The sequence below is a fragment of the Microcaecilia unicolor genome, chromosome 10 (genome assembly GCF_901765095.1).
Source record: "Microcaecilia unicolor chromosome 10, aMicUni1.1, whole genome shotgun sequence".
NCBI classification, from domain to species: Eukaryota; Metazoa; Chordata; class Amphibia; order Gymnophiona; family Siphonopidae; genus Microcaecilia; species Microcaecilia unicolor.
The window spans coordinates 68,785,005-68,801,358 of record NC_044040.1 but is presented as its reverse complement, the minus strand read 5'-3'; the positions used below and the strand labels follow the sequence as shown (position 1 = coordinate 68,801,358).

Below are 16,354 nucleotides of genomic sequence, written 5' to 3'. Positions count from 1 at the left end.
CCATGAGTGTCTGCCCCGCCCTCGCTCTCTCTCTAACATAAACAGTGAAGGAAAACAGCAAAGCAGGAAATCAAATCGCTCTCTCTGTAACAATGAAGGACTCAGAGGGGGGAGGGGAGAGAGGGCAGGAACACACACTCTCCCACATGCACACAGAAGAAAACCTTGCTAGCCCCCGTTTCATTTGCATCAGAAACGGGGCTTTTTTACTAGTAATGTATAATGCATATAATCTATAATACATATAGTATATAATGTGTATTTTTTTTTTTTTGTGAACAGGTGAAGGCTGTTAAGTTACTGTTCACAGCAGAGGAGGAAGACAATCCTGTAAATCGGGCAAAGAGATATTTTCTTCAAACTGGTACAGTTTAAAATTGCCTTTCCATGTTACTTCCCTTTGCTCGCCTTCAAAATAAGGATGGCCACCTTCAGTATCTCAGGAGCCTTATACGTATCTGTTTGGTTTAAGATGTACACAAAGAATATGCATGAACAGGGTTTTTTTTAATTCTTCTTGGACGGACCCAGTGCTGCCCCTTCTCCAATAATTTTGTTCACTTGAATTCGGCAGGTGGAGGAATGGCAATTAATTCTTAGTGAGTGCAGCTCTTTCATGGTACATGCACAGTGCCTACTCCACCCTTGTATAACCGTCTCTTACTCTTTCTCCACTCTACCCTTTCTCCTCATATATCCTCTTCAACCCACTCATCTTCTCTCCCTGCCATATCTTCCCTCACTTTTCTCTTCTACTGCATTCCTCTCCCTGTCCTCCCAGGTCTGTAATGTGGCTAAAGATGCCTCTAGTCCCTTGCCTAAAGGCCTAGTCAGGTCAAAAATGCTCCCTCCTTGTCTTATTGCCTCCAGTGCCTCCTCAAGGGGTCAAAGAATCCATAGCCTTCTCCCAGGAACTGAGCGAAGTAAAAACACTTTTCACACTGCTTCCTTACTGCCCCTGATCAGGGCCAAAAATGGTAATAGCAATTTGCATACAATGGAAGGATTACAAGTGACTGTCTCATGTATATTCATTAATGTAATCCTGAAAACTAGACCTATTCATAGCTGTTGATGACTGGAATTGACTATCCCTGAAATGTAGGTACAGTTCAAACCTACATTATTTTTAGCACAGAAAAATACTGTTGCTGTCACTTTTTCACGGTAACAAACATAGATTATGCAGTGACTTCTAATGATTCAACATTCTGGCTTAAAATCAAACATCAAAATTCCACACAATTCAGGAGGCAGTTTTCACACTGCTGACATTTGGTATAAAGTTCAAGTGCCCTTTTCTACCTGTAACCTTTGCACCAGGTCCAAAGAATATGTCCGTAAAGACTTCCTCTTTGTCACAAAGTACTTACAGGCAATTGCACCTGCCTTTTATGCAGATAGAATTTAAAATGGAAAGTACACATGTCATTTTTATAAAGCTTTTTTTCACACAGAAAAGGGCACTTATTAAATTGCATATACTTGTATTTAACACTAAAAAAAAATGTTTTTGCTTCAAACACATTTTGAAAGGACACTCTACCACCATATATAGAAATATATAATTTAAAAAACAGGACCTCGATAGTAAGGGAGAAGTTGTAGACTTTTTCACAAACCCTAATTGGACTCAGCTATCACCGGTTCCCACCATCAACTGTGCATGTGTCATCTTATTTTCTTTTCCATGTTTTATTTTGTTTGATTTCTATTGATACACCATCAACTGGAAACCAAGAGTAGTAGAAAACAACTCTAAATACAAAAAAAAAAAAAAGAGAAAATACTACTCCAAAAAAAAATGGTATGGTCAGTCAAAAAGATAAAATGAGTAGCAAAATGTCCTGTCAAATAGGCAACTTTAAATCTCAAAAAGGCATGTCCAAAAAGTTCCACAAACAGTGCAACTAACAGCAACCCCCCCCTCCTCTTACCTGACTGGGCGGTCTGCTTCCGTTGTATCAAATGAAGAGCAGAAATCGTTTAAATCTTCACAGCAAATTCACAAACTGAAGACTATAGTGCACAGTTGCTTGCATCCTCAACAAGGGCCCCCTTGTTTCGCCACAAGCTGTGTCAGGAGGAGGAACAAAATTGCCTGAAAACGTTTATATGTGCATAGGCATTCCTAGGGCCGTAGTTTTGGGTGGATTGGGGGTGGAGTTATAATGTACACGTGCAGTACATCACAGCTCCACCATCCAATAGGCCTAGCTCTGAGAATCTGTTTTATAAAGGTACATAGGCACCCTGTAATGAAGTCAAGTTTGTAGACTTAAAAGTGTAGTCTCCTGTCGCTTTAGTTACTGTCTTAAAACATGCCCTGGGAGCACTTCTCATTGCTATTAAACGTCTGCATGCATTAGCCGCAGGGAGGGAGAAAAGTATTGGAGTAAAATGTCTTTTACCAACGTACATTGCTTTGAAAATTGTCATCTTGGTCCACAGTTTCTGTCTCATGGTTTCTACACCCTCCAGTGTATCCACATAACAGCATAAGTGTGGCCATACTGGGACAGACCGAAGGTCTATCAAGCCTAGCATCCTGTTTGGCCAATCCAGGTTACAAGTACCTGGCAAGATCCCAGAACAGTACAATACATTTTATGCTGCTTATCCTAGAAATAAGCAGTGGATTTTCCCCAAGTGCATCTTAATAATAGCTTATAGACTTTTCTTTTAGGAAATTATACAAACCCTTATAAACCTCACTAAGCTAACTACTTTTACCACATTCTCTGGCAACAAATTCCAGAGTTTAATTACACGTTGAGTGAAGAAATATTTTCTCTGATTTGTTTTAAATTTACTAATTTGTAGCTTCATTATGTGCTCCCTAGTCCTATTATTTTTGGAAAGAGTAAACAAGTGATTCACGTCTACCCATGCCATGCCACTCATTATTTTATAGACCTCTATCTTATCTCCCCTCGGCTGTCTTTTCTTGAAACTGAAGAGATCTAGCTGCTTTAGCTTTTCCTCATAGTAAACTCGTCTCATCCCCTTTATCATTTTCATCGCCCTTCTTTGTATCTTTTCTAATTCCACTGTATCTTTTTTGCACATAGTATTCGAGGTGCAGTCGCACCATGGAGCAATACAAAGGCAAACGTCCTCATTTTTATTTTCCATTCCTTTCCTAATAATACCTAACACTCTATTTGCTTTCTTAGCCGCTGCTGCACACAGCAGAGGATTTTAAGTTATCAACAATGAAACCTAGATCCTTTTCCTGGTCGGTGACTCCTACTGTGGAACCTTGCAGCACGTAGCTATAGTTCGGGTTCCTTTTTCCCACATGCATCACTTTGCACTTGCTCACATTAAACGTCATCTGCCATTTGGATGCCCAGTCTCATAAGGTCCTCTTGTAATTTTTCACAGTCATCTTGCAATTTAACAACTTTGAATAACTTTCAGGCTTATTTTCGAAAGTGATCGCCGGCCATCTTCCCACATAAATCGGGAGATGGCCGGCGAGCTCTCAAAAGCGGCCAAATCAGTATAATCGAAATCCCCTTTTTTGAGAGCATCGCCGCTTTCCCGTCGCCTCGCCGGCGAAACTTCAAGGGGGCGTGTCGGCGATGTAGCGAAGGTGGGGCATGGGCGTGGCTACCAGATGGCTGGCTTTCGCGGATAATGGAAAACAAAAAAGCGACGTTAAGCAGTATTTTGCCGGGTTTACTTGGGCCTTTTATTTTCACGACAAAGCCTCAAAAAGGTGCCCCAACTCACCAGATGACCACTGGAAGGAATTGGGGATGACCTCCCCGTACTCCCCCAGTGGTCACCAACCCCCTCCCACCCTAAAAAACACAATTAAAAACATATTTTGCCAGCCTCTATGCCAGCCTCAAATGCCGTACCCACCTCCATGACAGCAGAATGTGTTCTATGCTCTGACAGCCTTTCCCTGGTTGTGATGTGGCTCTCGGGTGAGTGTGACACCTTTTCCGTTAGGTGCACTGCAGAGTCACATCAGCAATGCATTGTGGTGGGTTTATGGTAGTGTGCTGTACTCCCATGGTGCTTTTCCCCCTGCTAATTGGGTCAGAGTGTGACCTGTTTTGTTTCCGGTAGTCCATGAGGTAGTGGCCATTTTTGTAAGCCAGTTTTAGATCTCTTTCATGTGTTACCCACGTTAGAGAACTTAGTTATTACCTTGAATGTTGATGAAAAAGGGCATTGTACACCATTCTGCCAGCTCTGACCTACTGCTAATCTCAGTACCAGGGAGACTCTTTGCCAGTGAGGCACAACCTCTGATCTGCAGTTAACTTTGAGTAAACCCACATGTAGTTGCCCCCTTCACCCCTAAGAACTATGGTAATGTTGTACATTTGTGGGTAGTGGGTTTTGGGGTTGGGTTGATTTCAAAGATAAATTACATATTACTAACAATAGTTCTGCAAGTTCATTTTTCAATTCTGTCAGTACTCTGGGATGAATTTCATCTGGTCCATGCGATTTGCTACTCTTCAGTTTGTTAAATTGCCCCATTACGTCTTCCATGTGTACAGAGATTTGATTCCGTTTCTTTGACTCGTCAGCTTTGAATACCATTTCTGGTACCGGTATCTGTCCCAAATGTTCCTCAGTGAAGACCGAAGCAAAGAATTCATTTAATCTCTATGCTATACTTTGTCTTCCCAGAGGTGCCCCTTTTACCCCTCTGTCATCCTGCTGCCCAACTGATTTTTTACTGGCTTCTTGCTTCTAATATACCTAAAGTTTTTACTATCGGGCTCATTTTCGAAAGTGAAGGACGCTCATCTTTCAACAGAAATCGGAAGATGGGCATCCTTCTCACAGGGTCGCCCAAATCGGTATAATCGAAAGCCGATTTTGGGTGTCCCCAACTGCTTTCCGTCACGGGGACGATCAAAGTTTACGGGGGCGTGTCGGAGGCTTAGCTGGACTTGGGCGTGGCTAACACATGGATGTCCTCGACCCATAATGGGAAAAAAAAGGGCGTCCCTGACGAGCACTTGAACGACTTTACCTGGTCCTGTTTTTGTTTTTTACGACTAAGGCACAAAAGCTGCCCGAACTGACCAGATGAACACTGGAGAGAATCGGGGATGATCTCCCATTACTCCCCCAGTGGTCACTAACCCCCTCCCACCCTAAAAAAACATCTTTAAAAATATTTTGTGCCCGCCTCAAATGTCGTACTGAGGTCCATCTCAGCAGTATGCAGGTCACTGGAGCAGTTTTAGTGGGTGCAGTGCACTTCAGGCAGGCAGACCCAAGCCCATTCCCCCTGTTACGCTTGTGGTGGTAAATGTGAGCCCTCCAAAACCCACTGTACCCACATCTAGGTGCCCCCCTTCACCCGTAAGGGCTATGGTAGTGGTGTTCAGTTGTAGGTAGTGGGTTTGGGGGGGGGGGGGGGGGGGCGGCTCAGCACACAAGGTAAGGGAACTGTGTACCTGGGAGCAATTTATGAAGTCCACTGCAGTGCCCCCTAGGGTGCCCGGTTGGTGTCCTGGCATGTCAGGGGACCCAGTGCACTACGAATGCTGGCTAATCCCATGACCAAAGGGCTTGCATTTGGTCGTTTCTGAGATGGGCGTCCTTGGTTTCCATTATCGCCGAAAACCAGAAACGACCAAGTCTAGGGACAACCATCTCTAAGGATGACCTAAATTTCAGGATTTGGGTGTCCCCGACTGTATTATCGAAACGAAAGATGGACGTCCATCTTGTTTCGATTACAGGTTTCCTTGCCCCTCCACCGGGACGTTTTGCGAGGACGTCCTCATCAAAATTTGGGCGTCCCTTTCGATTATGTCCCTCCAAGTGTTTTTGCCTCCAATGCAGTTTTTTTTTTTCAAAGTCTCTCTTTGCCTTCATTATCAACGCTTTGCACCAGATCATGTTGTCCTCTAATGACCGGTTCTAGAATATTTTCCCCCTCTTGTTGGCTCCTGTACCAGCTGCTCTGTAAAGCAGTCCTTGGTTTTCTGATAACATTTCTACATCTCTATGTTTATCCTGGCCAGGTGGATGGTAGTACACTCCTATCACTATCCTTTTTTCCTTTACGTGTGGAATTTCAATCCATTGGGATTCCAAGATGTGTTTTATGTCCTGCAGAATTTTAGTCTATTTGATTCAAGGCCCTCTTTAACAAACAATGCTACTCCTCCACCAATTCGATTTATCCTATCACTGCGATATAATTTGTATCCCGGTATGACAGTGTCCCACTGGTTATCCTCCTTCCACCAGGTCTCAGAGATGCCTACTATATCTAATTTTTCATTTAGTGCAACATATTCCAACTCTCCCATCTTGTTTCTATTGGCTATCTTCGTGTCATCCGCAAAAAAGCAAACTTTACCTTCTAACCCTCCAGCAATGTCTCTGACAAATTTATTAAACAGAATCGGTTTGGTTTGGCACACAATGCCTTCCACCCCCCTGAGAGTTGTATGTATTGATCTTTGAAACCAGCTGAGTAGGTGCTACATGTGGGAAGGAGCATGCATGCAGAACTTTTCACTAAGTTCTGAGCTCTGGATCTGTTCCAGCGCTGTTGGATGACATTGCCTGCTTGTGTCCCTGCTGTTAACAGAAAATAACCTGTTAGAAGTGAGAGACATTTTGCTGTTTTCCAGGAAGCATGCGCGGAAAGCTAAATTCATTCTCATTTCTGTCTTCTCCAGAGGATGTCAAAAGTTCCCTGGCATTATTGCCTGAATATAAAGTACGAGAAAGAATGGTGCTGCGAGCACTGAACCGCTACGGTGTCAATCCTGAGGGGTGCACACGTGCGTGGTTCAGCATTCCCCATTCCATGCGTATCTTCTATGTTCACGCGCACTGCAGCAAGGTCTGGAATGAGGCTGCATCTTACAGGCTGAAGACATATGGCTCACAGGTGGTAGAGGGGGACCTGGTTATTCTTGAAACTGATGCTGCTGAAACAACATCTCATAGTGACCGAGTAAGTAGAAGGTTAAGAAATATTGTTTTTTTCCTGAACCAAAACATGCACCTGGCAATCAAAGGTTGATTTTTCTAAAGCAAACATAGTCTAAATTACCTGGTATGAATTCAAAGTATTGTATGATTACTTCCTTTAAAAAAATAAAAAGACACTATTAGTAATAATCCTGTTCAGCAGTAACTGTGATTTTGAAGGAACAGCCCTGGGGACTTAGTGGCAAGTACTACATGCTGCCTTTGGGGAACTTGGGTTCAGTTTCCAGGCCAGGCTTGCTTCCCAGGGTAACTGGGGCAGGAAAATAGTGCAGAGGCAGCATTTGCAGTCCCTTTAGGGGAGGAAGCCTCCGCTATCAGCAAGTGGTGACACTTGGCAAGTACCGTATTTTTCGGACTATAAGACGCACTTTTTTCCTCCCAAATTTGGGAGGAAAATGGGGGGTGCGTCTTATAGTCCGAAGGTAGAGAAATTTAGCAGGCCGCCCTCCCTCCTGCCGAGTTCTGGGATCGTCCTGTAACATAGGGTTAAAAAAATAAAAATATAACCGCCACCTCATGCACACATACTCACGATGTCTCCTCCTTCCCGCGTTGTACTCCTCTCTTCCTGCCGCCGAAAACTCTTCACTCCCGCGCCGGCATTTCTTTTTAAAAGAAAATTGCAGCGCTGCCTTCTGCAGCCGGGCCCGAAGTGCGCGACCGCCCCGTCCACCCGGGATCCTGTCTCCCTCAACTTCCTGCGGCCACTTGTCCCCGGGCCATCACCGCCCGAAACCACCGGCCCAAAAACAGCCCCAGAAGCACCACGGAGCTCCCCGAACCGCCTATGCCAGCTCCAACAGGCGCTGCACACCTCGGGACGCGCTCTGGCACAGAACAGCCGCAGGACTCTCTCTGACCCCAAACACTGAAAATTACCTGCGCTCCCGAACCCCGGAAACCTCAATCGGGCCTCGGATCGGCCCAGAACATCCCCAAAAGTGGCCCCAAGCCCCAACACGGACTCCAAGCAAGTATTTATTATATTTTTATTTTTTTAACCCTATGTTACATTCCTCCCTTCCCCTGCCTTTCCTCTGAGGTGTAAAAGTAATTTTACCTAGTCGGGGCTGCAGTGAAAAGCATGCCGGCTCAGGACGTCACTCTTCCCTTCTGTCTCTCTCAGCTCTGGTCCCGCCTTCATTTCCTGTTTAAGGGCGGAACCAGAGAGCTGAGAGAGACAGAAGGGAAGAGTGAGGTCCTGAGCCTGCATGCTTTTCACTGCAGCCCCGACTAGGTAAAATTACTTTTACACCTCAGAGGGAGGGAGGGCAGGGGATCTCGGAACTCGGCGGGGCGGGAGGGAGGGAGGGAGGGATTCCCCGAACTCGGAGGGAGGGATTCGGACAAGATGCACCGGAGCACCTAAGTTTTAGAGGAGGAAAAGGTGCGTCTTATAGTCCGAATTTTTTTTTTCCTATTTCCCTCCTCTAAAACCTAGGTGCGTCTTATGGTCCGGTGCGTCTTATAGTCCGAAAAATACGGTAAGTTTATAATAGAGTGCCTAGTTTAAAAGGGGCAAGTAGGTGGTACTTAGAATTATTTGTATAAAAACATAGGTGACTATCCAGCTTATTTTCAAAAGAGAAAGACTCCCATATTTCGACCCAAATCGGGAGATGGGCGTCCGTTTCCCGTGGGCGCCCAAATCGGTATAATCGAATCCTGATTTTTGGCGTCCTCAACTGCAGTCCATCACAGAGACGAACAAAGATCACTGGGGCGTGTCGGAGGCGTGGCGAAGGCGGGACTGGGGAGTGGTTATCGGCCGAGGAGCGATGGGCGTCTTTAGCTGATAATCGAAACAAGAAGGGCGTTTTTGATGAGAATTTTGTCCGCTTTATTTGGACCCTTTTTTTCAGGTCCAAGTCCCAAAAAGTGCCCCAACTGACCAGATGACCACCAGAGGGAATCGGGGATGACCTCCCCTGACTCCCCCAGTGGTCACTAACCCCCTCCCACCAACAAAAACCCACTTTACAAACTTTTTTTCCCAGCCTGTATGCCAGCCTCAAATGCCATACCCACCTCCATGACAGCAGAATGTGTTCTATCCTCTGACAGCCTTTCCCTGGTTCTGATGTGGGTCTCGGGTGAGTGTGACACCTTTTCTGTTAAGGGCACTGTAGAGTCACATCAGCAATGCATTGTGGTGGGGGTAGGGTATTGGGCTCCGTAATTCCACTAGCTTGTGTTAAATGCTCACGATGTTGGTAGTTGGTAGGCTCTACTCCCATGATGCTTTTCCCTCTGCTTACTGGGTCAGAGTGTGCCCTGTTTTGTTTCCGGTAGTGGCCATTTGTGTAAGACACTTTTAGATCCCTTTCATGTGTTAGCCACGTTACAGCACTTAGTTCTTAGCTTGAATGTTGCTGAAAGAGGGCATTGTACACCATTCTGCCAGCTCGGACCTACTGCTAATCTCAGTACCAGCGAGACTCGTTGCCAGTGGGGCACAACCTCTGATCTGCCGTTAACTGTGAGTAAAGGTGCTTATTCAAATAAAGGATGTTTTCAGCGAGATTAGTCTTCAGGTGTCAACTGGTGTGCCAAGGTTATACACCAGGAACAAGTCCTGTCCCTGGAGCACTTTTAGTGGGCACTGCAGTGCACTTCAGGCAGGCAGACCCAGACCCAGACCCATCCCCCCCCCCCCCCCCCCCCCCCATAACACTTGTGGTGGTAAATGGGAGGCCTCTAAAACCCACTGTACCCACATGTAGTTGCCCCCTTCACCCCTAAGAGCTATGGTAGGGTTGTACATTTGTCCCTCCCACTACCAAATGGCTTGGATTGGGACATTTCTGAGCTGGGCGTTTTTAGTTTCCATTATCGCAAAAAAAAAAAAAAAACGCCCATCTCAGAAGGGACCAAATCCATGGCATTTGGTCCGACCAAACCGTATTTTCGAAACGAAAGATGGACGCCCATCTTTTTCAATAATATGGTTTGTCCCGCCTCTTCACATACCCGTTTTCGGACATAGACGCCCATGGAGATGGGCGTTCGCGTTTGATTATGCCCCTCCACGTGTCTTTATAAAATACTAGCATAAGCGTCAGAAATTGTCCCTTGAATTCAGGCAAGGACACCTACACCTTGGGATTTAAAAAAATAAATAAATACATTTTGACAAAATAAAATATTGAAGGCAGGATGGAGGTGGGAATAACAGATGATTGATACACATTCATGAGGTTGAGGACTTGGGACCGCAGTGTGCTGTAGGAGGTCCGTTGACCTACAAATTTCTGTGACTGATGTTCTCTTTCTCCAAGTGACTAATTAGTTATATAGTGTGTGGTATTGCAATCACCTATTTCACCTATTCCTAGATTTTTTGTTTGTTTTAGTATCTGTGAGGAATTTGGTGTGGTTTGTGGTTTTTTTCCTCCCTTTTATTTTTTACTTTATTGTTTATTTGAATAACAGGTTCATGTCGTGACGGCTTCAGAAGAGGCAGCTAAAACATATGCACTTCACCAAGTAAGCCTGTTTAAAACTTTAATATAGCGGCACTGACAAGACAGATGTTTGCTGATTCCCTCTTCTGTTTTATGTCTCATGAGTTTTACTGTCAACACATTGCTAGGTTGAAATATATGCAAATAAGAATTATTTTAAAAAATCGGGTCAGTTTTCAGCTGCAACATTAAGCCTATTTTTAAAATTCTAGGCACAGTGTTTTAAAAGAAATCTATATATTCTGCATCACTATATGGATAAAATCATACTGCTTGTATTTAAGACCCTGAGCTCAGGACAACCTCTTTACCTCCCTCAACGCCTTATCCCTTTTAGCCCAACACGTACACTTTGGTCTGCTCAACATAACCAGCTGGTAGTGCCTAGTCACTGAAAAATAGTCCACGAGCACACCAAACACAATATTTTTTTGTGTCCAGGTTCCCAAACTTTAGAACTCCCTCCCCATCCCTCTCTGTCTGCAAACATCTCTTGACAAATTTACGATGGACCTTAAGACCCACCTGTTCATAGATGCGTACCATTAGTGCCCTTAAGCATGTGTTTCTAGCAAGCCTCTGGGAAGAGTCCTGGAGATATTTGTAGCACCCCTTTTGTTCTCTTCCCCCTCCCTCCATCCTATCAAATATTGTATTTCTACCCTATACCCTTATGGGTCATGTCCTGTTCACCTCTACTTTGATTTTCTGTCTTTTCCTTTATTTTTAGATTGTAAGTTGTCCTGAAGGCCTCCCATAGGACAGAATAGCAAAACTATTTGGATAGGCAGTGGCACTGAATATATGTATAAATTGGTCATCATACTGGCAGTATTCAGTTTCCATACATATGGTAAAACGATTTTGTTTAAGACTAATTTTTTGCAGCTAAATTAAACTGCTTGCTTATATGGCTAACAACTGAATATTACTGCTCTTTGTAAAGTTGTTTGTTGTACCCTATCTCTATCCCTGCTCTATCCATTTACCCCTGGATTCTATGAATGGGGCCTAGATTTGCGTGCCAAAATCCAGGCGCATTCTATAACTACGCATGTAACTTAAATTGCTTAACAAGCTAATCAGTGTTTTTAACATCACTTTAACAAGCAATAATGAGCACTCATTGGCAATAATTGCAATTTACGTGCACAACTCATTAAGCGTATTCTATAGTGAACTGCACCTAAATGATGATGCATGCAGTTCAAAAGGGGCATGTTTATGGGTGTTCCAAAATTTACACGCATAGGTATGGAATATGGGCCAGTCTGCCTAAATCTATGCGCCGGGATTTACGCCAGGTTTTCGTTGGTATAAATAGGCACATGTAGATTTAAGTGCGACAACATCGACTAAGTATATTCTATATACGGCACAAAGATCTTATAGAATAAGCTTAGTCGAAATCGATTTCCACGTGGAGTATATGTAGAATCTCCCCCTTAGTGCCGTGGTAGTTAAAAGGGATTTTCAGTACTGTCAAGATATGGCTGCTAAAAATTAATGGATAGGGGTATTATACATTTAGCAGCCATCACTAAACTGTAAGTCCTTCGAATATTGGGCCCAGTGTAAAAAAATACTGAAGATGATATACCTCATAACAAATGGGAGGCCAGATTTTAGTGTGAAGAAAAGGTGCTATGCTCTTCAAAATACCTTAAATGCTACTGCTGTTTTCACTACTTTCTTTTCCAGGAGCCACAGAGAAAAAAAAAACTGTCAAAATAAAAAATAGTTTGAACATATTTCTAAAGGAACTGATAAGGGGAAACAGGTAGTAGGTTTCCAGATGATGCTGGACATCTTATTAACATAAGATACACCAAGAGTTCCAGGGCTTAACCAAATCATACACCCTAAGCATGCATATTTTATACCACAAAAGTTTCAGAGCATCACAGAATAAAATAACCTTTTATTACAAGAAAAAAAGGCTTTTTGATTATTACTTTTATAATTTTAATTTGTCACTGGTAGAAATCCCATTTTTGTAACAGACTGCAGAGTCACAGATGAGCCTTAGAGATGGGGGAAGTGACAGCAAAGCCAAAGTCCAAGTAGGATCCACAGACTAAATGGATGTTGTATATTTTCATATTCTGTGTTGCTACATTTTGAATCAAGCAAAAGAAAAAGGTAGATAGAAAGCTGGAGAAGTAAGAAAACAACTGCTGATTTTATTTTATTTTTTTTTTGTCAGTTGGAATAAACTTCTTTTCATGGACTATAGTTTTACCTGAATTCAGTGGGTTTTTTTGAGCATTGGTTCAAAGGACCAAGAACTACCGAGATCTCTCTATCAGTTGGCGCATCAGCAAAGAATGAGCAGCTCTAACAGAAATAATTGTAGCTAATACTTTGAAATCAAACCAACTAAGTTCTTTGGCTTTTGTTAATCCTCAAAGGGGGTCTTTTTACTAAGGTGTGCTCACGTTTTTAGAGACGCCCATAGGAATACATTGGCGTCTCTAATGTTTAGCGCGCACCTGTTTTTAGCACGCGCCTTAGTAAAAGACCCTCAAAATTTCTCAAAATAGATCTAAGTGAACCAGAGTGTCGCTGTGCTGATCCTCATCCAAATCATATGCAGGAGTCACTCTGATATAAGTAAGACTTACACCTGAAGAACAGAGGCAAAAAAGAAAGGTTTTAAAATTAGTGTGTGGCTATAATAAAAGGTGCACACCTTTTTGTTCCTCAGCATTGTAAACTAGCAATAATGCCACTGAAAATTTTTATAGTGCTGCTGAATGTATGCAGTGTGGTAAGCATACGTCCCTTCACTAAAGAGCTTGCAATCCAAGGGGTAAATATTCAGCTGATGGCAGTGAACATTTTTTTTGTTTTAGCCGCTGCCGGCTTAATGCTCCAATATTCAATGCCGGGCCATGTCCGGGCACTAGCATTGAATATCCGGGTAAGGGCCAGTATTCAGCCATTAACCGGATAGATGAAACTAGACAAACATAGAATTGTGTTTTATGTGGTCCTATGTGTCCATTCACCTTGTGATTAAAGTGCTGACTCCACCACCCAGAACATTAACCGGTTTCAGTTGAGATGGCTAGAAGGGATATTCAGCAACACTGTCTGGTTAAGTGCTGCTGAATATCAATGGATAGCCCTACACAGGCAGTTTAACTGGCCAGGAGCATCTCCTGCCTGGTTAAATTGCTTTGAATATCAACCTGTAAGTGGGTAACTGAGGCAATAGGAAATAGTGACTTTACAAAAGTGTGTTGTGGGTGAAGTGCAATTTGAAGTCTGTTTTCCTTGGATCCTAGACCATTGCTCTAACCAGAATGCCGCACCCCATTCAAAAGACTTAGATGTTATGGAAGTCATTTTCTAGATGGGTTAAACAGCATTTATATATGTAACAAGCTAATTTGCTTTTGCAAATGGGCATACACCTGTAAGCAGTGATTGCTGTGAATATATAAGTGTAAGTAGCATATACAGACTTCAAGGGGACCTGGTGTGGACAGACTGTTTAAAATTTACATGCATGTCCCATTTTAGAAGGGAAATATACATGCATTTAATAGGATTTTCCATCAACTTTTACATATCTGAATCACATGTAAGTTTAAACTAATTGGCTGTTTAGACCTTTGGGCTTTGAGGAGGGAGTGAGGGGATAGTTATGCTTATCTCTCTTACCTTAAACCACCAGAAAAAGCCAAGATTTGAAGTGTGTACTTTGGCTCATTATTTGGCTCTGTTGGTATGTATAGTTTTATAAAAATCGTATTTACATGTAACAACACCCTGCAGGAAGCTGATATTTTGCATGTTTTTTGTTTTGTAAAATGACTGTTATGTCAGAAAATACATATATATATACTGTGTATACCCTTATACCTGTAACCATTTAACAAAAAGCTTGAATGTCCCAACTTGGATGCCCCTTTTCTGACCTAGATGTTCTATGCAAAATGAGACTTCACACCTCATTAATAAAGAATGAAGTTGTAGATCAAAAATGAAACCATAGAAGAAGTAATAAATTGTTTTGAGAAATCTGTCTGGGACAGGTGCTTTCAACAACTTCACAAAGTGTATGTAACTTGAATGTCTCACAGTTAGCAGCCAGTCCAGCCTGCTCTGCAAATCTCCAGATTTGATATTACCTGTTATGTGTCTGGAAATCTGATGCCCAAAATAACTACCGTTGAATAGGAGCTAAGAGAGAAATGCACAATAAATACATCAGATGTGAAATCACATGACACTGAGTGAGGCCAGGAAGCTGAAGAATAGTGTGTCAGACTGTTTCTGGATTTTAAAAGGCATTGGTGGTAATGATTCTTTTGGTTTTATTTTATTTTTATAAAGGTGGTACTTCCAATGATCGGGCACAATATAATGTACCCCAGCAATAAAGTTGGAGAGTGGTACCATGAGATGCTCAGCAGAGATGGGCTACAGTCATGCACATTCAGAATTTCTATTCTGCAGCTAAATGTACCAGGATGTTACAGACACATTCTAAAGTATCCACGGAACTTGTCATATGAGGTTTTAGAGGACCATAGTGATGGTTTGGAAAGTAAAGACGACAGAAAGGAATGGGCAAAGCAGTCCCTTAAAATATCCTTTGTTCTGGATTCTTCATGTTATGCAACAGTTTGTCTTAGAGAAATCATGAAATATGGCTATTAGATTAAAGCCCCTATTTACTAATGTTTAGTGCCTAATAATGGTGTTATTGTGTTAGCTGCCTTTAAAGTCCATTTTATACAGTGGGCTATGTGGCAGACAATGTGATAATGCCTTTATCTAATGCTAAGCATTACTAAATAGAGGCCTAAATGAAATTGATGTGTAAATCTTTTGTACATGTTTTCATCCAATTTAAAATCCTAAAAGGGTTATTTTCATTTACAGTAGTGAAATTCAGTTGTGTAAACTGTTTACATGCAATATGTAACATATTTTGTATTATTAACATATTTTAAGTATTTAACCTACTGTATTTTGCAGATTATATTATTTTTAACCTAATAAAATAAAATGTTGAACTACTGAAGTTCACTGGTGTGATAAACAGAACAGGTCACGTTCTATGGAAAGAGAGAGCAGGACACAAACCAGAGGAATGGACATATACACAGTTTATGTGCTGGTTTTTCTGAAGCAAAAAAAGAGAGGACTTTCTGCTCAGTCACCTATAAATTCAAGTTGGGGACCAACATTTTAAAATGTAGCTCAGTAACTTAGCCAGAACTGATTTTTTGGTGGGACCTGAGGTTAACAAAGGTGGGCACTAGGCCCTGTGGATGTTGGCACCTCCTTCCGCTTTCCTGTTATTGGTCTTGGTGACTGCCACTAACTGGGTGGGCTGACTCCAGTGGAGGGGCCTTGGCCCACCCATGGCTATGCCACTGCTGTAGCTATGTTGAGACCACAGTGCTGCCTTAGCTAACAGCATCAGCAACAGAGGGAAATTGAATGTCAGCAGCTCAGGATCCCCATTGAGCTCCATGTCTTGTCCATGATAATCCACAAAAATCTCGAACCCATTAGTCCTTATGCAGCTAGGTTAAAAGAAGAAATGTATGTACCACACGTCTTGGCCTCTAGCCTTTATAAAGTGGTGTATCTCTGTGTGACACAGTGAAAAATACGCTGAGGAGGGAGAACGCTGAAATCCTATGGAGGATACGTAAACACAGAAGGATAATGGGAAGTAGACCATGAGCTCAAGAGACCAGGACACAAATCTTGGGTCTAAAAAATATATTTTCCAAGACTCAACACAGTACTGTAACATAGTAGATGACAGCAAATAAAGACCTGTTTGGTCCATTCAGTCTGCCCAACAAGATTAAACTCATTGTATGTGCTACTTTATATGTATTCCTGACCTTGATTTGTCCTTGCCATTT

The 16,354-nt window shown here is 42.6% G+C and overlaps 1 protein-coding gene across 1 annotated transcript in view; it reads left to right on the top strand.

Moving 5' to 3' along the window:
• Positions 1 to 16,141, top strand: part of PUS7L (pseudouridine synthase 7 like) — a 31,380-nt gene extending 15,239 nt beyond the window's left edge. Inside the window, exons 6-9 of the mRNA XM_030215997.1 lie at positions 283 to 364; positions 6,675 to 6,955; positions 10,426 to 10,479; positions 14,802 to 16,141. Coding sequence (XP_030071857.1) covers positions 283 to 364; positions 6,675 to 6,955; positions 10,426 to 10,479; positions 14,802 to 15,128 — 744 coding nt within the window. The 3' untranslated portion in view covers positions 15,129 to 16,141. The remainder of the gene's footprint in view (positions 1 to 282; positions 365 to 6,674; positions 6,956 to 10,425; positions 10,480 to 14,801) is intronic.
• Positions 16,142 to 16,354: the final 213 nt, after the last annotated feature.